General features: G+C 30.9%; 5 protein-coding genes across 5 annotated transcripts in view; all 5 read right to left on the bottom strand.

Annotated features, from left to right (window-relative positions):
* Positions 1–2,012, bottom strand: part of LOC140918875 (uncharacterized) — a 4,820-nt gene extending 2,808 nt beyond the window's left edge. The window contains exons 1-5 of the mRNA XM_073363685.1: positions 1,687–2,012; positions 1,122–1,593; positions 741–1,080; positions 497–651; positions 251–391 (exon numbers count right to left, since the gene is read on the bottom strand). Of these exons, the coding sequence (XP_073219786.1) occupies positions 251–391; positions 497–651; positions 741–1,080; positions 1,122–1,593; positions 1,687–2,012 (1,434 nt within the window). The remainder of the gene's footprint in view (positions 1–250; positions 392–496; positions 652–740; positions 1,081–1,121; positions 1,594–1,686) is intronic.
* Positions 2,013–12,136: 10,124 nt separating this feature from the next.
* LOC101494009 (glutamate--tRNA ligase, chloroplastic/mitochondrial) lies at positions 12,137–17,552 on the bottom strand. Its single transcript, XM_004510117.4, has 13 exons — positions 17,252–17,552; positions 16,806–16,924; positions 16,602–16,723; positions 15,619–15,798; positions 15,200–15,318; positions 15,069–15,117; positions 14,863–14,964; positions 14,680–14,782; positions 14,502–14,565; positions 13,438–13,552; positions 13,241–13,341; positions 12,731–12,887; positions 12,137–12,642 (listed from the first exon to the last, which is right to left on the bottom strand). Exons 1-13 carry the CDS (start codon positions 17,491–17,493, stop codon positions 12,418–12,420), a joined length of 1,698 nt encoding a protein of 565 aa, XP_004510174.1. The 5' UTR covers positions 17,494–17,552; the 3' UTR covers positions 12,137–12,417.
* A 1,381-nt stretch (positions 17,553–18,933) lies between these two features.
* On the bottom strand, positions 18,934–22,920 carry LOC101493691 (uncharacterized). The gene is made up of 5 exons (XM_004510116.4): positions 22,657–22,920; positions 22,514–22,563; positions 19,711–19,816; positions 19,535–19,593; positions 18,934–19,242 (listed from the first exon to the last, which is right to left on the bottom strand). Exons 1-5 carry the CDS (start codon positions 22,789–22,791, stop codon positions 19,191–19,193), a joined length of 402 nt encoding a protein of 133 aa, XP_004510173.1. The 5' UTR covers positions 22,792–22,920; the 3' UTR covers positions 18,934–19,190.
* On the bottom strand, positions 20,575–22,015 carry LOC101493370 (cytochrome b561 and DOMON domain-containing protein At2g04850-like). Its single transcript, XM_004510115.4, has one exon. The coding sequence runs from the start codon at positions 21,885–21,887 to the stop codon at positions 20,682–20,684; it is 1,206 nt and encodes a 401-aa protein (XP_004510172.1). The 5' UTR covers positions 21,888–22,015; the 3' UTR covers positions 20,575–20,681.
* Positions 22,921–24,048: 1,128 nt separating the features above from the next.
* Positions 24,049–24,496, bottom strand: part of LOC101493046 (uncharacterized) — a 3,199-nt gene continuing 2,751 nt past the window's right edge. The window contains exon 4 of the mRNA XM_004510114.4: positions 24,049–24,493. Coding sequence (XP_004510171.1) covers positions 24,218–24,493 — 276 coding nt within the window. The 3' untranslated portion in view covers positions 24,049–24,217. The remainder of the gene's footprint in view (positions 24,494–24,496) is intronic.

Genomic DNA, 24,496 nt, shown 5'->3' on the forward strand with positions numbered 1-24,496 from the left:
TTAAAAAATACTTGAAACCAAAAATAGATGGCACAGAAAAAGCACCCCAAATATCCATATGAATCAAGTCAAAACAAAAATCTGCAACAGTAATACTATGGGGAAAAGGTAATCTCTTATGCTTAGCTTTAAAACAAACATCATAAGGAGAGTGACGCTTAGGGAATTTAACAAAAGGGAAACTTTTATTAATATGCGTCAAAGTATCATTAGAGGGGTGACCAAAACGGTGGTGCCAAATATTACAAACAAAACTTATGACATTTGCTAAACAATTACCAAAGTTACAAGTATTGGGAGGGGAATCAGCAATAGGGGAACAGCGGTCAGAAAACAAGTATAATCCATGAATAAGATCAGCTGTACCAATCCTCTTCTGAGTAAGATTGTCCTGTATCCAACACTTATGAGCATAAAAAAACAAGTGACAATTAAGAGAAGTTGTCAAGCATGGAATATAGATAAGATTACAAGAAAACTCAAGAATAAAGAGAACATCACACAGATAAAAATCAGCCGTAAAATAAATAGTTCCAGCTAGTTCAGTGACTATGGTACATCCATTAGGCAATTTAATATGAACATAATTAATACGTTTGATGGATTGAAACAAAGAAGCAGTAAAACAAACATGATTTGTGGCTCCAGTGTCTAATATCCAGGAATTGACAAGAGAACATCACACAAATAAAAATCAGCCGTAAAATAAATAGTTTCAGCTAGTTTAGTGACTATGGTACATCCATTAGGCAATTTAATATGAACAAAATGAATACGTTTGAGGGATTGAAACAAAGAAGCAGTAAAACAAACATGATTTGTGGCTCCAGTGTCTAATATCCAGGAATTGGCATTATTAATATTGAAGACATGAGAAAAAGAAAAAGAACATGATTGTGCAGGATTTACTAAATGGTTGACACTTGAAGAAAGGTGAAGTAAGGAAAGAAGAGCCTTTTGTTGTTCGGGTGTGAAACCAGAATGTAAATCACTAGAACGCTCATCGAGAGATTGTGACTTTTGATCATCGTCAATGTTAACAAAATCAGCAGCACAAACCTTAGCAGAGTTGTTACCATTCTTGTGAAATGAGGGGGAAAGCCATGTTTTCGGAAACAAACCTCCACAGTATGGCCATGACGATTACAATGAGTACAATAACGAGAACCGCGACCACGACCACGACCCTTGGGCAAACCCCCACTATGATTAGAAATGGCAGCAACGGTAGGAGACTCCTCAGGATTAGGAAAAAGATGTCTTTCTTGTTGTACTAACATAGAAAATACCTTGTTTATACTAGGAAGAGGATCCATTAACATCACTTGAGATCGAACCGCAGAGTATTGCTCATTAAGGCCTTTTAGAAAACGAATTACATAATCCCCATCACGATATTCACGAATCTTGGGAATTAGGGCACACGAACATTTCACATTACAAGAACAAGAAGGTAAAGGACGAAAATTTTCTAACTCTTGCCACAGTTGCTTTAGTTTGGTATAGTAAGAAGTAATTGAAGAATCACCTTGACGAAGGCTATAAATTTCTTCTTGCAAATCAGAAATCCTAAAAACATCACCTTGATGATACCTTTCACGAAGTTCAGCCCATATTTCAGAACCAGATTACATCCACATGACGCTTTGGGCAATTTCACGTTCCAATGAATTGGTGATCCAAGACATGAGCATAGTGTTGCAACGATCCCACGCGATTGAAAGACGATCAATATTTGCAGGACGAGGAAGAGCACCAGTCACAAATACTAATTTATTTTTCGATCTTAGAGCAACGATCATGGAGCGCGACCAAGAATGGTAGTTGGTGGCGGAGAGCGGCGGAGAAACTAGGGCAACACTTGGATTGTCGCTGGGATGCATGAAATACGGATCTAACATATCATGTTGATAGCTGTGATTCAGAGACAAATTGGGTCTAGAAGGTGATGGTTCTTGATGTTTTGAGGTATCCATGGAGGACGAAGAAGATTGTTCGTTGTCGGAGGCCATAAAGAAGGGGAAAAAAACGAGCAAAAGAAATAGGAAAGGAAAGGAAATGAAAGAGGAAAAAAAAATCAGAGTGTATTCACTGATACCATGTTAAAATTGAATACTTTTTGTTAATTGCTCATCATCCAATAAAAATGGAAAGAAAGTAATTCAACATAATGGTTTTTTCTTATTCCAAAATAAGAAAGAAAGGCTCCTTATATATTACAATTTGGAGACCTAACAAACTCTCCTCTAAGTTTACGAGCTATATTATTTAATTACTAAATAATAACTAACTGTTAAAACAGAAAGTTTATGAATTTAGGAAGCTCTAACAATAATCGACTCCCGAACTCAAAATCTGGTTTCAAAGACCATTTTTACATTTTTAAGGGTTTTCCAATATTTTCCATGTTTTAAAATAAATTTTGGTGGCGACTCCATTGAATTCGATGAAAACTCGAAATTTTAGGTCGTGACAGTGTGGGTAAGTATAGAATAGTTGTCTCAAAAGTAAAATTACGATATGATATATAATTTTGAGAAAACTTTTATCTAAATTTTATAAGAAAAAGATTTTATATTAAAAAAATTTTAAAAATAAAGAATTATTAATTGTGACAAGATGTAAAAATCAGATTATATAAGTCTATGAAAATTGTAGTTGGTGTAGTTTAATATTTGTTAATCGGTTGCAATAAATTTCAACTATACCTGACATGACATATAATAATAAATATACTAATTAATATAGATATTATGGTGTAATTTTGAGTTTTATACAACATTAAACTTCTTATTTATCCATTCAAAATTTAAAATTTAACCACTCAATATTTCAATATTTCAGTTCAAACTATGGCACGATTATAAGCTTTTTGTATTTTAAACTAACGTTCAACTAATTAAGTATTTAATATTTAATTGTTGTTACACACTATGCAGAAAAAGTCTATAAATACAAAGGAGAGAAAGAAATGTACTTTTTTACTCGAAGGAGTAAGAAATATGAGAATGGACAACGTCCTGATCGAGCTGTTGAAAATCGTGGCTTTTGGAAGGCTACTGGAAAAGAAAATTCAGTGACCAATAACGATATCAAAATTGGATTCAAAAGAACTTTAGTCTTTTACACAGGTAAACAAGGAAAATCTACTGATTCAAAACAAATCAATTGGAAAACCAACTGGATTATGCAAGAGTTCACTTCAACTACAACTTGTAATACGGTAAGCTAAATTTGTTACATGTACATTTTCAATATAAATAGTAACAATGCTCTAAAAAAAGAACAGTGTACCAGTACTCTTAATTTTTTAATCAATAAATCTATTATTTTTTTCTACATCGGCATCTATATATTATATATTAAATTGATTAAATTATTTGACTATTTATATCGGTATATTTATCTTTCAATTTAATTCCCTTTAATTTAATAAATTATTTTTTTATTTTAATTAAAATTAAAATCATCGTTCATAATTATGTTACTTTTTTAAGTTGGTGACTAAAATATCATTACAAATACTTATTTAACATATTTTACACTGTCAATGTATAACAATTAATCTCAAATTAAATATTAAATTATTTGTAAATGGTTTTCTGATAAAATGATCATTATTTAAAATACTCTTGTTTCATGTTTTGTTTTTTTGTTATTAAAAGATTATTTTTCTTCTATTTTTATATGGTTTTCTAATATAACTTTGTTGTTTCTATAAAATTTGTCTTTCATAACCAAAGTTTCTTCTATGAATTTTTATATAATAAAAAATTTAATTTTTGTTTTATAGAAAAAATTCATCAGTTTCTATTTACTATTTTAATTTATGTGCCTTATGTAATTTCATATTTTTGTATGCAGGACGATTGGGTTTTATGCAAAATTTATGAGCATCAATATAGAAAGAAATGTCAAATTACAATCCAAAATAACCAAAATGTTATAGTATCCACCAATATAGATGATACTTCACCAAATCAATCCAATCAACATTTTCAAGTCCAACAAATGCAAGCTTCTTTGTCATATGACATGGATTTCACACCACAATATCAACTTAGTCAACATTTTCAAACTCAACAGATGCAAGCTTCTTTGTTATGTAACATGGATTTCACACCACAATGTCAACTTAATCAACATTTTCAAGCTCAAGAGATGCAAATTTCTTTGTCATCTAATATAGATTTCATGCCACAATATCAACATAATCAACATTTTCAAACTCAACAGATTCAAGCTTCTTTGCCAACTGAGATAGATTTCACGCCAAAATATCAAGTCAATCAACATTTTCAAGTTCAACAGATGCAAACTCCTTTGTCATCTAACATGAATTTCACATCACAATATCAACTTAATCAATATTTCCAGGCTCAACAAATGCAAGATTCTTTGTCGACAGACATGGCTTCCATGCCACAATATCAACCTAATCAACATTCTCAAGCTCAAACCGACGAAGAGTATGATGATCCATTTGAGCTTATAGACTTTGATAGATAATCAACATTCTCAATCTCAAATGGATGAAGAATACAGTGATCCATTTTAATTTATAGATTTTGATGGAATTGTTACATTTGATTAAAAATTTTTGTAAGTTAAATTCTCATATGATCAAACTATATACTTTTTTTGAATAAGTTGTTTTTATTGGTCTGATCTTTGTCAAGGGTTTTTCCTTGTTAGGTTTTTTTAATGAAGTAGATGTTGAGTTTCCTTAATTATTTTAATTTGGGTTTTGGTAAAGTCCTCTAAATGACTTTGTATCTTTGTTTTTATTTAATAATATTTTTAGAGTGTTGCAAATAATATATCACGATTAAAGAGTGTCAACATAGTTGAGTTTTTTATGTTATGTGATGTTTTTACACTTTAATTAATTAAAAAATATGGTTTTTCCTTTTTATCAATAGCCATTTTATTTCATGTAGAAACTACAATTGGTTTATTATTTATGAAGTGTAGCTATCAAATTGTTGAGGGAAATTGTCTTACACGGTTCTTTTTCAAAACTTTTTTCTTTTAAATCACCCTATATAGTATGATTTTTCTCATTCCTATAGAATGGTTATTTTTCATAAGTCGACTTTGTTTGTTTTGTACTTATTTTAATAAATTCATGTCAGCTTAGAATTAAAAAGTTCTCCGCAAATCGATCCATCCATCTCTTTCTTTTTACTTGTTTCTTTCTTTGTGCCTCAAATAAAATCATGATACTAAAAATGTAAAAAAAATCATCTTTTTTAAAAATCACATTAAAAATAACCAGTAAATTATTTTAAAGCAAAATGACTGTTTTAAAAATCAGTAACAAAAGCATATCATTTTCCAATTATTATTTGGTTTTGCAAAAATAGTATGTTCATAACGAGCTAAGAAAATAAATACTTGTAATTTAAATTACACCTATTTTTTATTTATTTTCATTAGATGAAATATTTTATTTAAACTCAAATTATTAAAAAAATTCATCATATAACAGGAATAATGTTTTCAAACTAAAATTAGAATAGGAAAATCACTTGTAAATATTAATTTTTTCAAACTAAAATTATAATAAGAAATAAATATCAATAAAAAAATAATAAATAAATATATGTAACCACCTCCAAAAAAACATTAACTAAAAAATATTATTATGGCGTATTATTCTCTCCCTTTTTTTTTTGTCTTAACTCATTATTCAATCCATTTTCTTTGCACGTATTACTCTCCTGTTTTTTTGCCTTAACGCGTATTATTCTACTTAAGCCACACGTATGTGATTATATGTGCAAAAATGCAAAAAATACGTAAGAAAAAAATATCATGAGTGGAAAAAAATGAAAAGTTGTTATTTTATTTTAAGAAAAATGCTAACAATTGCACTAGGATACTTGTTAAATAACACGGATTAAAAATATTAAAAATTGTTCATTTAATATTTTGGAATTGTAAAAATTAAAATTTTTCACTCAAAAGTTTTTTTATATTTTTTTTCCTAACAAATTTAAGAACATTTGTTAGCATGACTTTATTTTAAAATAAATTTAAAAATAATTTTCTTTAAAAAAGGATTCAAAAGAAAACAAATTAAAATAAATTATCTCATCTATTAAAATCATATAAAATAAACTCTTTAATATCATACCTTATCTACAAAGTTGGTTAAGATACTTCAGAAAAAATTTATCTCCTATATTATGGATAAAACTATAAAATTATTTCCATTGACAATTGTGTTAAAAGTAACCTTAAAATTAAAAAATAAAGAGAAAATATCAAAAGAGTCATGCATGCACACCTTGTGAGTATGCAAGTTAAAATAAAACATGCATATTGTTGTGAATATGCAAGTTAAAAAAAAACATGCATATTGTTGTGAATATGCAAGTTAAAACAAAACTTATTTTCAAAACAAAAAATAAATGTCCACTAGTCCCACATACTCCTATAATCTTTCTTTCTCACATAAAGAAAAAAAGTTATTATTACATTATTTTTTTATTTAAAGCACTGAGAAAACTTAATCAATATTTTACTTAATTTTTTTAATTAATATTTTTAAACTCAACAAATACAAACTTGTTTGTATTCTATAATATGATAGTATGATTTTTCTCATTCTTATAGTATGGTTATTTTTCATAACACGACTAGTTTGTTTTGTGCTCATTTTAATAAATTCATGTCACTTTTGAATAAAAAAATTCCTCTCTAATTCATGTCACTTTTTCTTTCATACAAAAAATGTAAAAAGAAAAATCATCTTTTTAAAAAATCACAATAAAAATAACCTGCAAATTATTTTTTTAAAGTCGTTATTTTGAAATATGTAAAAATAACCTGCGTATATTCGCCATGAGATAAAAAAAATACTTACTAATTTAATTTTCACATAATGACTACAAACATTTTCTTTTATATAACTAACTAATTAACCACATGAGCGTGAACAATCATGAACAAAGTTAAGCCCTTAAAATTGTTTAAAAATTGTATATGATTACTCTGACAGTAAAATTTAAGGACAAAAATTATTAACAAAAAATATTGTAAAAACTAAAATTCAAAAAAAAAAAAGTTTATAAAGATTGAAGGTGAAATTTGAAAATTTCCGTGAGTTAAAAATATATATTTAACCATATTTTAAATTAACATTCAAGCGAGTAATTTTAAATATTCTCATACATGTTTAAATATATTTTAATAATATATTAACGTTATTTTATTAATTTTATTATTTATAAAAAAATTAAAAAATTTAAGGGATGTCGTGACCCTGTCAGTTTCCGAGAAGATCCGCGGTGCTCTTTGTAGGCAGAACCTTGTCTGAATCCAATATATCAGCCTTCTTCTTTTTAGACTAGTTGGAAGACATTGGGATATGAAATATTTTTGTGATATCAAATATTTACTTGTTATTTGAAAATTTTTAGTAAATGGTTCAAAGTGAAGAGGGAGATGATGTATTTATACTAGTGCTCTTTGCCTCATGAAATACAATGATCGCATGACTTTTTGAGTGTTATATCAGTGTTTGTTTTTTTAAATGTTTTTTTTATTACATCTTGTGTGTAGTATTGTTGAGATTATGTTACTTGCATTGCAAACTAAGATAGAACTACATGAATCCTCGTTCATGTTAACTAATTTCTAACTTAACTGATTCCTGTTAAATCTTATACACTATAATGTCAAGTAGAGTACGTATCAGTATGCAATGCAATTAATAAGGTGAATCACTTCCTAAACATTAGTGTTGATGTAAAATATAAAATATATAACGAATAATGTATAATTGAATAATAGAATAACATTTTAATTGAGTTATTATTTAAACAAAAAAGAGTAAAAATATGGAAAATATAATCAAAATAAAGTGAAATAGGTGATGTCACTTTATTAAAAATTATAGGGATGTCGTGGCCCGTGCCAGTTTCCCAGATACGCCACTAGTGCTCTTTGTCGGTCGAGTCGGCCTTGTCTGAATTCAGTATATCAGACTTCTTCTTTTCTTGACTCCATTGTGATATTAAATATTTTTGTAATACGAAATATTTTGTTGTTATTTGAAAATTTTACTGGTTTAAAATGAAGAGGGAGATGATGTATGTATACCAGTGCCCTCTCTACATGCATGACATTTGACAATGATGGCATGACTCTGACCACAACACTTTGACTTGTTGAATGACATTTTGAGTGCTATCACTACAAGAAAAACTGTTATTGCAAATTTTACCTTTACCCACGGACTATCCATAGGTAACGTAAATTTACCTACGGATTACCCACGGACACGAGTTCGTAGATAAATCGCTCGTAGGAAAATAGTTACCGACGGACAAGCTGTGGGACAGACTTACCTAGGAATTGTCCGTGGGTAATATGACCCACTGAGTCTCCATGGGTAACGTTACTCATAGATTTGCCGTAGGTAAAATAGTAGATAGTTATCGACGGAAAAGCCGTAGGTTACGTTACCCACGGATCATCTGTGACAAGTCTACTATTTTATATTTAATATTGATAATTTTATCCATGAATTGTCCGTGGGTAATGAAAAAATGATTTTAATTCTATTTTTGTTTTTTTACGGTTTCCTGTATTTTTGAATATATATTTAAAATTAATTGTAAGCATATTAAACATCATTGTCAAAACAAAGTGAAATATTATGTTAAATAGTATTTTCAAATTACACCTCCTGACTGCCACAAATTTCAAAATAAGGGCAACTTGCACTACCATTAGTTTCAAAATACACATTCTCACTACCATAACTTACACATTGTCACTACCATAAATTTCAAAATACACATAACCATAAGTTTCAAAATACACATAACCAAAATACATATTGTCACTACCATAAGTTTCAAAGTACTACTATACGAAACTAACAATGAAATAAGTACTACTCATCGCCGTCATCATCATTAGACTCATCCTCGTCATAATCTGGATGACGACGACGACGGGATGACTCAGCCGGTATGGAAGCAACACTTTTTGCCACTGTTGCTAGCTGTATCTGGAGCTCTTTAGTGCGTTGCTCATCCTCTTGTCGACGTTGCTCTGCTTTCCTTAGCTCCTCCCGCGCCTCTCGTGCCTCGTGTTCTGCCGCTTTTGCTCGCTCCTCGAATGCTGCTATCTGTGCAGCTATCTCGGTAGAGTGTTGAGACAAGACATTGACACAACCTCTAGATGGACGAGAATCTGGGACTAGACTTGCGACACCTGGTCTATAAAGTGAGGATCTATCTCCAGCACCATAGATCCTCCCTTTATTCTTCCCCCCAACAGATTGGACCCACATGTCTAAGCGAGCTTCCGCATTAACCACTTGGCTACAACTACTAGACGCTTCCCCATTTTTGGAAGCTTGTTGCAACTTACCTTGATATGTTTCCTACTCAAATAGAAAATGATTTAACATAATCAAATTACTTAACATAATCAAATTACTTTTCCAAGAAATACAAGTGAAAGAATGAATGAATGATTTAATATTTCTTACATATGTTTTTTGTGCTCTTTCATCAACCCAAGAGTTGTCCTTCTTCTTAGTGTGAGTTTTTAAAAAGACCTCATCCAATGTGGGGTCTCTACCTAACTCTTCAGCCTTACAAAAAATAAAAAACAACATAACCGTGAGTCACATTTCAGCAACAAAGGAAAACAACAAAATATTTCAGCAAAATAACTCTATGCATTTTGAAACAACAACACAACAAAACAATAAAAATAGCAAATAGTAGGTATGTCCTTAATATAAAAAGTGTACCAATCGAATGGTATGTTCAGCAATGGATATAGATCCACCAGTATGGACAACTCCTCCTTTTTTGTTTTTTTTAAATGATTTTTTTTATTACCTTTTGTGTAGTATTGTTGAGATTTTGTTACTTGCATTGCAAGTAAGACATAATCAAACTACATTATAATGTCAAGTAAAGTATGTATCAGTATGCAATTAATAAGGTGAATCACTTTCTAAACATTAGTGTTGATGTAAAATATAAAATACATTACGAATAATGTATAATTGAATAATAGAATAATATTTTTATTGAGTTATAATTAAACAAAAAAGAGTAAAGATGTGGAAAATGTAATCAAAATAAAGTGAAATAAGTGATGTCAGTTCTCAGACATGTTTAAATATATTTTAATAATTTATTAACGTTATTTTATTAATTTTATTATTTATAAAAAAATTAAAAAATTTAGGAGATCTCGTGGTCCCGGCCAGCTTCCGAGAAGATTTGTAGGCAGACTCGGCCTTGTATGAATACAATATCTCATACTTCTTCTTTTTTGGACTAAACACTGTGTCATATGAAATATTTGTGTGATATGAAATATTTTACTGGTTTAAAGTGAAGAGGGAGATGATGTATTTATAGTAGTGCCTTTGCCTCTCTACATCTATGTCATGACAATGACCACAGACGACTATGACACTTTGATTTGTTGAATGACATTGAGTGTTATATCAGTGTTTGTGTTTGTGTTTTTTAAATGATTTTTTTATTACCTTTTGTGTGTAATATTGTTGAGATTATGTTACTTGCATTGCAGGTAAGACATAACTATATGAATTCTCATTATGTTAACTAATTTCCCAAATTTGTGTCAATGTCAATATACATTAAACTACATTATAATGCAAATAAAGTACGTATCAGCATGCAATTAATAAGGTGAATCACTTGTTAAACATTACTATTGATGTAAAATATAAATATCACAAAAAATATTTATATGAGTGATGACATAATCAACTTAAAATTTTTATTTCAATAATATTTATTTTTATTATTATTTACTTCTTCTCATGATTATATTTTTTCTTAAAAGTTTTATTCTTTTTATTTCATATCACTCGTTTATTTTTGCATATAAATTTTATTGAAAAATCTTAACTTGTATAATTGTCATATTTTTTTTTTATTTATTCATGTTAAATTCTTGAATATTAATGAGTATCAATATTTATCAATATTGTTGTTAATCCACCACACTAAACCAATCAATATTATCAAACTCAACTTATGCAAGCTTCCTTGTCACCAAATATGATTCGGTATTTTATAGTATCAATATAATCAATAATCTCAAACGACAAGTGCAAACTTATTTATTACATGACATAGATTTCACGTCACAATATTAATTTAATCAACATTTTCAAACTCAACAAATACAAAATTCTTTGTCAATAGACATGCCACAAGATCAACCTAAACAATGGATGAAGAGTATGGTGATCCATATGAGTTGAATAGGTTAAATTATACTATGATCAAACTATATACTTATTTTCAATAAGTAACTTCTATTGACCTGCAGCATAATCTTTGTCAAGGGTTCTCTTTTTCTGGATGTTGTTTGTTCGACACCAATTTTTCTTTGTCAAATTGTATTTTGAGTTTTAAAATAAAGATTTTAATAAAGCAGATTATGAGTTATCCTGATTATTCTGAACTTAAGTTTTGGTCCAGTCTCCCAAGTGATTTTATATATTTATTTGTATTTAATAATATTTATAAAATGCTACAAATGATAGATAAACTGTCAACGGATGCCAACATAATTGTAATATCTTGATTTGTCATGATGCTTTTGGACTATTTTTTGTAAAAAAAAAGTAGAGATTTTCCTTATTAACAAAGCAATGTTATTTCATGTAGAAAGTACAATGGTTTATTATTTTTGAAATGTAGCTATTCAATTATTGCGGAAATTTCTCAGATGGTTCTTTTTATTTGTGCCTCAAATAAAATCATGATACTAAACATGTAAAAGAAAAATCATCCGTAGAAATCACTTTAAAAATCAACCTCTAAATTACTTTACCGTAACAATCAAGCCTTACATTATTTTCCAATTATTAATTGATTTTCCTAAAGTAGTATTTTCACAATGAACTAAGAAATTTTTTTTGTAAATTTTAATCATATTATTTGACCTTTCTCATGCTTAAAATAGAAACCATATGTGAACCAATGAGCATGAGCAAAATAAAGGGTAGATGAACCTCACTCCACTTGATGGAGTATCAAAGTTCAAAATCAAACTATCATAACAAATGTTTCTGTGATCCAAATTCATATTTTACTTAAGCTCAAATAATAAAAAATAAAAAAATAAAAAAAGTTGTCATAACATCTTCCATCCTTGAAACAAGCTTGGAAATGAGGTACAACTCTTGTAAATATTAATGTTTCCAAACCAAAATAAAAATATATAAAACCACCTCCCAAAAAAAATTATTGGAACTTAGCCAATGTAGTTTCATTCCTTGGTAAAATTACAAAATTAGACTTCTGTTGTCAAGAAGAAAAAAAGCAGAACAAAAGCCTCTAAATAGAAGTGCAAAACCATAGTGTTATCAGATAGATCTTGAAGGTGAATTCTCAGTTAGACAGTAGAAGCAGTTTCCTTCACAGCATGATCTTTGGACAGTGTTTCCCAATTAATTTGCCTAATCATTTTAAATCTTTCATCAATTGTCACAAAATCAACTTCAGGAGCTATGATACCCGGAGTTCCAGCTTTATAAAGCAATACAACACTAGTCCCTATATCGGGTCCGTGAAGTTTTCCGGTAAGCAGAAGCCGAAGGGGCATGAAGAGTGATTTTCCCTATAACATGAGACGGCAAACATATCATCATATACCAGTATTATTGATTGATTCAACCTAATATTTGAGACTATCCAATTCAACTCACCTTGCGCTTAAGTGATTTTCCAAAGCCTTTCACCCACTTTTGCCAGCCAGCTTGGCCTTCTTCGAGTGCACCTACCAGATCACCACTATCATAGGCAGCCACGAAACTGGCACAAAACTCGGCAAGACTATCTCGTATGACAGGTTCTGCTTCATGGCTGCAAACAAACATGTAGAAAGTTGTCGTTTTAAGATACTTTACACATGCCAAGATGATCGATAAATTTTGTTATTTTTTATTGAATTATTTGCCTTTTTCTTATAATATCTTTAACCATTTATTATCTCATTTTACTTATTTTTCTCTTTGTATTAAATATGTAAGGGCATTATTGATAAAACAATAGTTAATGTTGCATTGAACTTTGAAACTAACAAATAAATAGGAACGGAGGGACTGCAATATAAAAGGAGTTTTGAACTACGATTTGCATATCATAATCATGCTCATTTTGTAAGGTCAACAATACAATTAATAAGGAATATCCGCAAAGAAGAAAATGAGCATCACCTTTGTAAAGTAGAATGTAGAGGATAAGAAAGCAAGTTAGAAAGTGCCTTGTCTGCATCAGTTATCAAGTCAATACCATCCTTAAGTAGTTGAATCGATTCCTGTTAGTCAACCATGAATTATCGTGTGCTTATGAGGCCACCGTTACAACTTTACAAGATATGGCTGAATCAAGAATGCATGCAATTGGATCTCACCTCAACGAAGGGCCCTGCTGATACTGTGAGCAAGTTGGATGTCTTCCAGCGCTCGGCAATAAGTTTGGTCAACTCCTCAGATGGACGTGCTCTTAAATGTTGACCATTCATCCACCTAATTAAAAGGTACAAAGAGTATTACAAGGTCATAAATTATAAATTTATGGTTATCTATTAGTGGAAAAACTATGCAAGACTCCTAATAGTTTGAAAGCACTGGAACTTTTATGATATGAATAAATTAACTAATAATAGGCACAGCAAGCATAAATCCTATTATCTGTGCCATAATGGAACACTCTAGTCTTATTAGGATGCTACTTAGTATGCTGTATATTATTGTTTACCCAAAATTCACAATCATCAAATAGTGCATAACCATTTCACCAACCGTAATGCATAATTTCTATCTTTATCACTCTCATATTCCATCTAAAATATTTTTCTGCAACAACAAAACTTAAACTTTAAAAAATATTTTACTAACGGTAATTCAACCAAATCAAGCAAATAAGATGTCTAGATTCCCCATAAATCTAGTTTTGAAAACTACACTCAGATTTCCAGAATGTAATTTGTACAAAGCAATGTCATCAATCGCAGATAGTGGAAAATAGCCTCAACAGTGCTATAGTGCTGCTATTTGACAATATTTGTACTAAATAGCGTATTGCGGAACAATAGCGATTCGTACAACCAAATCATGCAAAAAAAGATGTCTAAATTGAAGTCTCAAAAGTCTAGAGCCCGCGTATTTGTAAAAATATTTTCTATTTTCATTTTCTATAATATGGGAATTAGTTTTACTATAAGATATTCTTGAAGTGAACAATTGTATGCACATACAATTATTCGCTTCAAAAATATCTTATCTCCTTTGTTAGATAGTAAAATTAACACAAACTTAAGAAAATGAAATAGAAAATGTTTTCACAAAATAAATGGGGTCCAAGTTACCAAAAAGCAACTGGACAACTTTTTTAACAATTTTATCTTGACATAGGATAACCATGAGAGACAACACAGGATTTATCCATATAAAGTAAGCCAAATACAACACTTACCTTAACTTTGTGGAATCAAAAACAGCACCACTTTTGTTCACACGATCAATAGTGAATTTTTCAACTGTTTGACACAAGAAAAGCATTTTAAAGAAAGCTACCAAACCATTTTTGTGTTTAGAAACAAACTATCTGAATAACAAACCAGAAAAGTGGAGTTCAAATAGAATTCACTAACCAAGATTTTCAAGGCTGTAAAACTCATTTTCAGTTCCATCGCCCCAACCTAATAATGCTAGGTAATTCACCATTGCCTCAGGTAAGTATCCCATTTCCTTGAACTGCGAGACAGCAAATATCAAAGTTTTAGAACTAATTATCTTTACAACGATGAAATCCAGAAATGATAGATGATCCTTGCCTGACCAACTGATGTTGCTCCATGTCGTTTTGATAATTTACTCCGGTCAGGAGCTAAAATCAAGGAAAGATGTGCAAAATAAGGCATAGGAAAATCAAGTGCCTGTATACAAGTTCATGCACAGATGAAGAACAGACAAAAATTAGTTACCAAAATTATTGCATAAAATTGCCTAATGTAGAATAAAATACATGTATGTGCTTTACCTTATATATTAATGCTTGCCTTAGAGTGTTTGGTAAATGCTCCTCTGCTCTGAATTACAAATATTTTACAGAATAAGATAGCAAATTTTTTTCCTCATACATGTTGATCGACTAAGAAATTAAATCATTACCTGATAACATGGGAAATAGCCATGGTAGCATCATCAACCGTCACACAAAAGTTATAAACTGGCTGCCCATTGCTCCTCATTATCACAAAATCTCCAAGTGTATCCAAATTCCAACTAACCTTCAAGACACTACCAAAGAAAGTTAATAGCTAGTCAACATAGTTTGAAAGCAATTTTATTCACCGTTTGCCAATCGCCATTTTTAATGAATGAAAAGTACATCTCAAACGTCTAAAAAATGATATATTTATGCCATTGCATTAATCTTTTGACTCAAAGAGATCATGATTAGAAAATTACAAGATGAAATGAAAAGAAGTAAAAGTACTTCATTTGTACAACATAGAATCCAAAATCATCAATCATTCCTTCAATAAAAAAACAAAGAAAAAAACTGGAGAACAGTGGAAATAACTCACCTCGCCTCGTATTAAGTCAGTAATTTTTATACTTCCTTTGGGGACACGAAACCGAAATGTATAAGGAGTTCCTTTTGCCAGCTCTTCTTCTACTTCTGCATCTGTTGCAGTGGCCCATTTACCTGTGTATACTGGAGGCAATTGCTTTAGTTTAGCATCCTCCTTCATTTTCTCTAGTTCCTAAGAAGACAAATAAAAAGAAACAAGAAACCTTGAGAAAAATTCAACCAAAGATATACATGCTTCAAAACTAGCAGAGTAAAAGACGAACACAGTCCAGTGTAACAGCTTCACACAACTCATACTTATTTGTAAAAGGTACACATTCAACAATAAGAAACCTTAGTGAAAAGCAAGTTTTCATAAATAGAAATAAAAACCATTAGAAAGGAAAAAACTGTCACATAACATACATTTCAAACTTCAAAGCCTATGGACTTCATTTTGCCTTTTTTTCAAATTTCTTGACTTTTTTTTTTTATAAAAGCGCTATTAGTTCCCATTATTTTCCTGTTTTTGCCAGAAGAGAATTTTTATAAACAGGTATGTTGTTAATTTTAACTTCTAAGAAAAGCATTAAACTAGCTTTCTTTTCTTTTAGGGTATGTTTGGGAGGGAGATTTGGAAGGGGGAGGGAAGAGGGGTCTTGATTTTCTTTTTGAAATTAAACAAGCTATAAAATATTCCTAAGAATGAATGAAGTGTGAGTGAAATGTTATATGATCATATATCATGTTAATCTTTTAATTTTTAAAAAATATCAAATATATATTAAAATATAGACTTAGCTCTTCAAAACCCTCCCCTCCAAAATCCTCCTCCCAAATAGACCCTTAAAAAAGTACTCTTTTATTTCAAAGTAAGGGGAATACATAAACAATTGGCTCTGAGCTTTCCTAAAGTACATGTATAATACATGACAACAAAGGTTTCATTTCATTCAACTTCATTACAAGTTTAAGAGTTTGTTGAAACGAAAATACCTCATTAGAACAGAAGCAACGATAAACTTGACCGGACTGAAGGAGCTTCTCAGCATATTCTTTGTACATAGAATTCCTCTCAGATTGCCTATATGGACCATAATCTCCACCAACACCAGGCCCTACCAATTTCACATCACTCAATCATCAACCAAAACAAATATCACCAATAAAACACAACAACAAAAAAGCATAATCTTCTACCTTCATCCCAATCAAGACCAAGCCAAGAAAGATCTCGAAGCACTGCCTCCTCAGATTCCCTTGTAGACCTCTCCAAATCAGTGTCCTCAATTCTCAACAAAAATTTCCCACCTTTTGACCTGAAAAAATCAAATATTTGAGTATCCAAATATCCCCAAAACAAAAACAAAAATAATAATAATCAAAACAAGCCAAACCCAGAATTCAAAATTGAAATCCCACAACATAAAAAAATCAAAAAAGCCAAACCCATAATTCAAAATTGAAACCCCACCCATAACATAAAAACTCAAAACAAACCAAACCCAAAATTAAAAATTGAAACCCCATAACATAAAAACTCAAAACAAGCCAAACCCAAAACTAAAAATTGAAACCCAGAAATAAAAATTGAATTTTTCTTTATTTTTTAATTTGAAAAGGAAAAAAGAAAAGAAGGGTCTGACCTAGCAAACAAGTAGTTGAATAGGGCAGTTCTAGCACCACCAACGTGAAGGTTACCAGTAGGAGAAGGAGCGAAACGAACACGAACAGGAAGAGATTGTTGTGAAAGAGCATTGACAGAGAATTTACGTCGGAAGGAGAAAATTCGTGAAGTATAAGTGTAAGATTGATGAAGAGAGGGAAATGCAAAAGATGGATTAACAAACTTTGTCCATGGACTTCCGTTACTCAACATTGTCATCATCAAGTTTAGAGTTACACAACACACAATAATCCACAACAACAACAACAATAGTATTTAGGTAATTGATTTAGTATGTGTCTTTTTATCTTTTAAATAAACAAAGGGGTTATTATTTTCTTTTTCTTTTTCTTTTTCTTTTTCATACAATAGTCAATGCAGTTACAAATCAGTTTTTACTAATCAGTTTTTACTCACCTTCAATGAGAGCAATATTATTTCATTTTGTAGGTGTATTTTAAAAGTAACTGTTATATGAAATATAAAATTACAAATTCTTTACAGGATAATTTTACAATAATATGCATGCCCTTATAACTCATATATCTTTTCATTTACAATTTTATAAAAATTATTGAAAATAAAATAAAATCATGCATCGATAGAAAATCATATATTTAGATGTAGGATATCATGTCATTATTTCTGTAATTATTTGTATTTATTGTCTTTAAGTCTACCTAAAGAGATTTCATTGTATATTGGATGGTACCTTGAAATACATCAAAGGTAATTTAGAAATATGTCTAATTTAGTAAAATAAATTATATATTCATATAGTTGATAATTTAAATGTAAGTTGAGCAAATTCACTCATTAGATTAGTAGATGATCTACTTTTGAATATTGTATTTTTGCTTGAGGAAATTTGATATCATAAAAGAGGAAGAATTAAGGTGTGGTTGTAAGATTCAATACTAAAGTTAAATAAATGGTCACGACATTTGTGACTTGTGAGTTTAAACTATGATTTGAAGAGACAACACATATTACACTAATATGCAATCATCAAACATCATTGCATATTGCCTTTAATATGATGTTTCTTGAGAAAACCAAACATATTGAGATAGATTAATACTTTGTAAGGGATAAGTTTGAATCAAACGGTATCACCATCAACTTTATCAATTTAAATAACCGATTGAAATATGTCTTCAACTAAATCCTTGAAAGATTCTCAAATAAATTAATTGTGATAAGTTTGATGTATATAATTTATAAGTTCCAACTTCAAGAGAATGTTGAAAACAAGATAGAATATTTCATAAATAACCATAGCATATGTAATTTAGAGAAGATATCAATAATTATTTGTGTCATTATTATATTTATTATCTGTAAGTTTATTGGAAGAAAAAAAACTCTTCCCCAAATAAGTTATATAATTTATAATTTGATGAGTTTCTGAGTATGAGCCACCCTCCTTTTATTTATTTTGGAGTTGTTATTAGCTTATGTTTTAGGAGTTGATATTTGTAAGGCTATTTCTTTGTAGTTCGTTTTGGCCTTTGGCCCTTTATATATCTAAAACATGTTAGATCATTTAATATTGGTCAATAAAACCAACAAAATATTAATATTATTTTTCCTATTATATCCATGACTATTTGTGATTCTCTCTCTTTTCAATTCACGCAATATGTCTTTCTCATACGATAATTTTGTAAAATAAATCATAATTTTTATAAAATCAAATCTACATTTGTTAATAAGTGAAAAAGCAACCCCCATATCAGTCTTTTTTTTCAACTCAACTCCAATATCACTCTTAAGGGTACAAAACTAAGGCACTCTGCTAGTTTATACTGGATTTCCATGAACATATATTTGAATATCCTTAATCTAATCTAAATATAATTGATGAGGGCATATATATTCGCCAAAACTTCGCCTTCAATTCAGAAATTTTGCGTTGATTAGTGACCAAAGGAACCTTTAACACCCTCAATGCTCTCTCCCAAGGACAACCTGCAAGTTTACACATAAATATGCTTGAAATAAAAGTTTCATGATTTCATCTATACATGCCACGCTGCTCTCTCGTTTATAAATATAATCAATCGCCGAAAAAGAATGACCAATACAAACCTAGCCATGTCAATCTAATTCATGTAATCGCTCTTTCTCGTACCATGACCAATACATATATTCTAAAGAAAAAACATTACGAGAGTTTGGTTCATAACTATATGTAATGAACAAATGCACTAAAAGTAAAACTTTCTATGAAAATTCTGAGCATCAAGTTGCAGCAACATACTTATGCATACAGTATTTGTACTCTTGGCTCCGAATAAAGTCCTTTTCTCCCTCTTCAAGCTACAATGAATACAAAATGCAATCTAGTTGAGTATCTCCAAAAATATAGGAAATTTAAAACAAAGCTATTAATCTTAATCTCATAAAAAAGGATATGACACGCGAAGTTTGTCTCACCGGGTCACTCTCGTAGATGAGCTCGTAACAAGCAGGCGAAAGGCATCGCAGAGCACAATTCTCCCTTGCTATCATCGATGATTTGCATTGCCAACCCCACAACCCACTATTCACAAAAAGATTACAAATTTGCATAAAAAATTATCATACATTACAAATATTGCACAACCCAATTAAATTTTCTCGAGGGAAAAAAACAGACTCCTAATTGAAAACCAAGTGCAAATGTGCCACTGACTACATCAAGATAGCACTAAACCAGAAGCAAACATAATTGAATTTTACTAGAGGAAAAATAGATTAATGGAAAATCTGTAATTCTTTATTAACAACAGTTTCCAAATATCACATATATTCAACATTCAACAACCCAACTAAATTTTCAAGCAAATAACTAAGAAGAACTCAGACCCAGAAATAGTAAATCCAAGTACACCTGTCTATAAAAGCATAACTCTTTGATTAAGTAAATTAGATTAGGGGAGGCACACCCTCAAACAAGGTCAAGGAGAATCAACAACCTCATTGAGAATTCACAATGGAATTTACGTATAATCTATCAATTGCAAAATTCCAGAGTTGAACCCAAGTCACAGGAGGTGTGAGTGGAAGGTCCAACCAACTGTGCCATCCACAGTTGGTTATAAAAGCATAACTCTGAAGTGGAAGCAAACATGTTTCAACTATAATGGTAAATGGATTAATAACAAAATGGAGTAAATATATAATTTGGTCCCTCAAAGATATTACTTGCTTTGGTTGCCAAAGATTTCCATCTATATAACTTTGTTCTCAAAACTCTCAGGTTATTGACAATTTCATTTTATAAAAGAAACTTTAGGGACTAAAATAACACAAGCAACATTTTTCAGCACCAAATTATATATTTACTCATAACAAAAAGTGGAGCAACATTATATATTCTCATCCACCATTTTTCAGCTACAAAGTTTGCATGTATGTATTCTCTCTCAAGTGTGGATGCCACTACTCCCTTTGTCCGAAGTTCCGATTAGTCCCTCTCTCCTCATCTTCTCTTCCTTAGATTTCCTACAGAACACCACCCAAGAGTTCACCTCCAAAGATATGCAAACTCCGATCAGAGTCGAAAGTCCCAAACAGTAACTCAACTTGGCATAGGACCTGCTGGCCCCCATCACTTCAAACCCTTGAAACACATTCACAAACCCAAGCACTACGCAAGAATACCCAACAAAGTGGTGGTACGATTTCCAATACTTCCTGAACTTGTTCCTAGCATTCGGCCTAAACAACAAGGCCAAAGTCTGCAAAGCTCCAAGGCAAAACACGGCGATTCCAAGCTTCCTGTGCAGCCCGTACTCCACTCCCGGCGACAGTTCCCCGAGGCGAATGCCAATGGCGAACCCCACGGTTCCGAGAATGAAAGCAAACAATTGTATTCCTGCATGAGCATAGAACCATGCAGGGCCTAGTGCCTGAATGTGTCTAAAGTAACGTGCAGTTATTGCTCCCATTGGCAAGAGAATTCCCCACGAGATGGCATTCATGGTGCCGTGAACCACTCTCAGCATTGTAAGGTCTGAGTGTTGAGGAGCAGATGAACCTGACAGCACATCAACCGTGGCAATGGAAGAGAGGTCAATTGATGTGGTTGGATGAATAGTAGGCGAGTATCCTTGAACATAAAGCCCTCGGTTCCAAACAAGGTGGATTGTGGTTTTGTTTGATACTAATTTGAGTGTGGCATAGATTTGGATGGGAGCTCCATCGTGTATGGTAGCCATTTTGCCACCATACATGACTGCCGTGGAAGAGAGGAGGTGGGTGTCAAGCGGTTGAGAGAGTAGAGGAGATTTTTGGAACTTGACATTAGGGTCTAGGATGTAAGGGAGTAGGACTATTTGGCCTGTATTTGGGTCCGGAAAGGAGATTAAAGCACGCGTTCCTGTCATCTCAGGTGAAGTGGGGTTGATGCCCCATCCAACCCACCCAGAAGGTGAAATGAAGGTTCCAAAGAATACTAGTTCTAATGTAGAGTTAAAAGGGTAAAATGTCCATGCTATGGAGGCCTGTTGGGTGGGAAGGTTCATACATTTTTGGAAGGTTTTAGTGGAGGTTTCAGTGGTACAGTGAGATGAAAAACTAATATGGGGAAGGGAGCACAATTGGAGGAGGAAGAGATAAACAAGAAACATAGTGGTGTTATATGATGGAGTGAGAATTTCAGATTAGTAGATTGTTTATGTTGTTTTCTAGAGCTTTTTGTAAGCCATTTATGTTTTGTAATGATGTCTTCAGAGGAAGAGTGTAATGTAATGTAAATGCCATAATGGATTTTGAGAACATAAGTGAATTTATTTTTTGCTTAACTTTGAAGGAAAGCCATATAGTAAGTATTCTATGCGTTTGGTGGACAAACACACACACACACACAGACATCAAGTTTTTGTGACAATTTTATTTTCTAGTTTTATCTTTCATTTAAATTATTTTTTTACAATTTTATTCTTCTTTATTCAATTAAATAATTGATTATATAAAAAGATATATCAAGGATTTTACTTTTCGTCTCTAAGGATTTACTTCATATACACTTTCAGTTATACTTTCGGTCAATCACAACTATTAGATCTAATATGTTTGACTTTTACCATAACTATCCTGAAGTTACAACTCAATGGTTGTGACGTATTACTTTTACACTAACATAGCATGTGACAATTAAACTCTTATACTATAATGTAATTTACCTATGAATAGGAAGACATAATGGTAAGAACTATTAAGATATAAGGGAAAAAGTGTGGAGAATGGAAATTACCTGTCAATATCAGCATAGCATTGAAGCTTGTGGTTCCTAACTTGAACATCCTGCAAAAAATTGAAATACCCAGAAATGAAAATCCAAAAGGGTCAAAGAAAGTGAAATAAAAAAAAGAAATTGTTAGGGAGATGTATAGAGACAGAAATTGGATGAGGAGACTTGGCATGGAGTGGTGAGAAACAGAAGAAGGAAAGTGAAGATGATATTAGGAGAAGAGATATCAACAATGAATTTCGATTTTGATTTCGAGGGTAAATTGTTGTTGCAACTATCATTCTTTTCTTTCTGCTTTTCGATTTTAGATGAAATCAAATGGATTCTTAAATTGAATTTAGATCGAACCAAAGTGCTGATTTTGCGGTCGGGTTATATGTTCATAAATGTAAGAAAGAAAGAAAGAAAGAAAAATATCGTTCATGTAAACCAATTTTATAATTAAAAAACTATTCATTTTATTATTTTATTATATTAAGTATCATAAAGTAACTTAATAATTAGTGGCTTTGAAAGAAATACCATTATAACATGAGGTTGGTAGCTAAATTGTGCTCTTTTTTTATTATTAAAAAAATATTTATTTATTTATTTAAATTGATAGAAATTTCACATCAATCCAAGTCTATAAAATTAAAATAGATTATATGTGAACAAACTTACAACACTTAGATTAATAGCTTAAAATGACAAAATATATTGAAAAAATTAAAGTATTCGAAATTCAAGACTCTAACATTGACAATACTATAATTATTGATTAAATTTAAATATGTCAATCTGAATTAAATAAATACTGTAATTATACCAAAAACTAAAACGGAACACCAAGACGATGAACAAATCAATGTCGCATTGAGACAAACAAATCACAAACAAATTGAGAGAGAGAAAAAAAACTAAATATTCGTAAAAGAAAATGGTATTAAGGAGAAGAAAGTGGTGATCATCTCTTAATTAAATGAAATAGATTTAATTTAAATACATTTTTAACCTCTTGTTTTTACTGAAATTATATTTTAGTCCCACTATTTTTAAATTTGAGATTTTATCACCCAAATTTACAATTTTCATATTTTTAGTCACCCACATTTATTAGCGAGATTTTTAGTCACCCACATTTATTACCGAGATTTTTAGTCATTCAAAGTAATTACCGAGATCTAAATCAAACAATCGCATTACCTTTACTCTCGGATCCTCTTATTTAATTTTATAAAAAAATTAATGTTATTTTAAGTATACTATTAACATTAATAGCCATGGACCTCATAGAAAGACATTGAACTTCTCCTTAGGAATCTAAATTTACTAATTGTTTTCTTTGATTTCCAACATTGGCGGCTACCAAACTTGACTCAGCCTTTGCATCAAATGCCTAAACAATTTGTCCTTTTTCTATAGTTTACTTCTGGAAAGGACCAAGACAAAAGAGTTCATCATTTGTGTCCTACTGGATTAGAAGTTGATGATCTCATGTGTCCTTCCTTTTTCTATAGTGTCGTGAACTTTAATCATCACATGCATAGCCTTTGACAGAAAACTCAAGACTCAAAGAGTATAATATATTTTGTTCAAAATGCCAACCACAATCTTTGTTATTTATGACAGCAATTTTACCAATAACATGCAAAAAGTGGCAATACTATGTACAATCAAGATAATTCTATCATTATGTTTATAAGAAATGAACAATGATAGTAATAATCAGATGATTAGAGAATCATCTCCCATCTTTTGGAACCACACAACTGCAAGGGTCACAAGGGATGCATAAACTGCATTAGGTAACTTTTGCACCACTTTTCCAACACCAGGGACACCTTCAGTGGCTCTTTTTGTTGCCATTGCAACAGTTGGTGCTACAACCAAAGTGATAATAAGTTTTTGACTAACAACAGTGAATGTATCAGCTGTCATGACCTGGATGAAACTGAAAAATTCTTCACGGTCAATTACTCCATCCAAATTCAGATCGCATTCCTG

The sequence above is a fragment of the Cicer arietinum genome, chromosome 7 (genome assembly GCF_000331145.2).
Source record: "Cicer arietinum cultivar CDC Frontier isolate Library 1 chromosome 7, Cicar.CDCFrontier_v2.0, whole genome shotgun sequence".
In the NCBI taxonomy this organism is placed as follows: Eukaryota; Viridiplantae; Streptophyta; class Magnoliopsida; order Fabales; family Fabaceae; genus Cicer; species Cicer arietinum.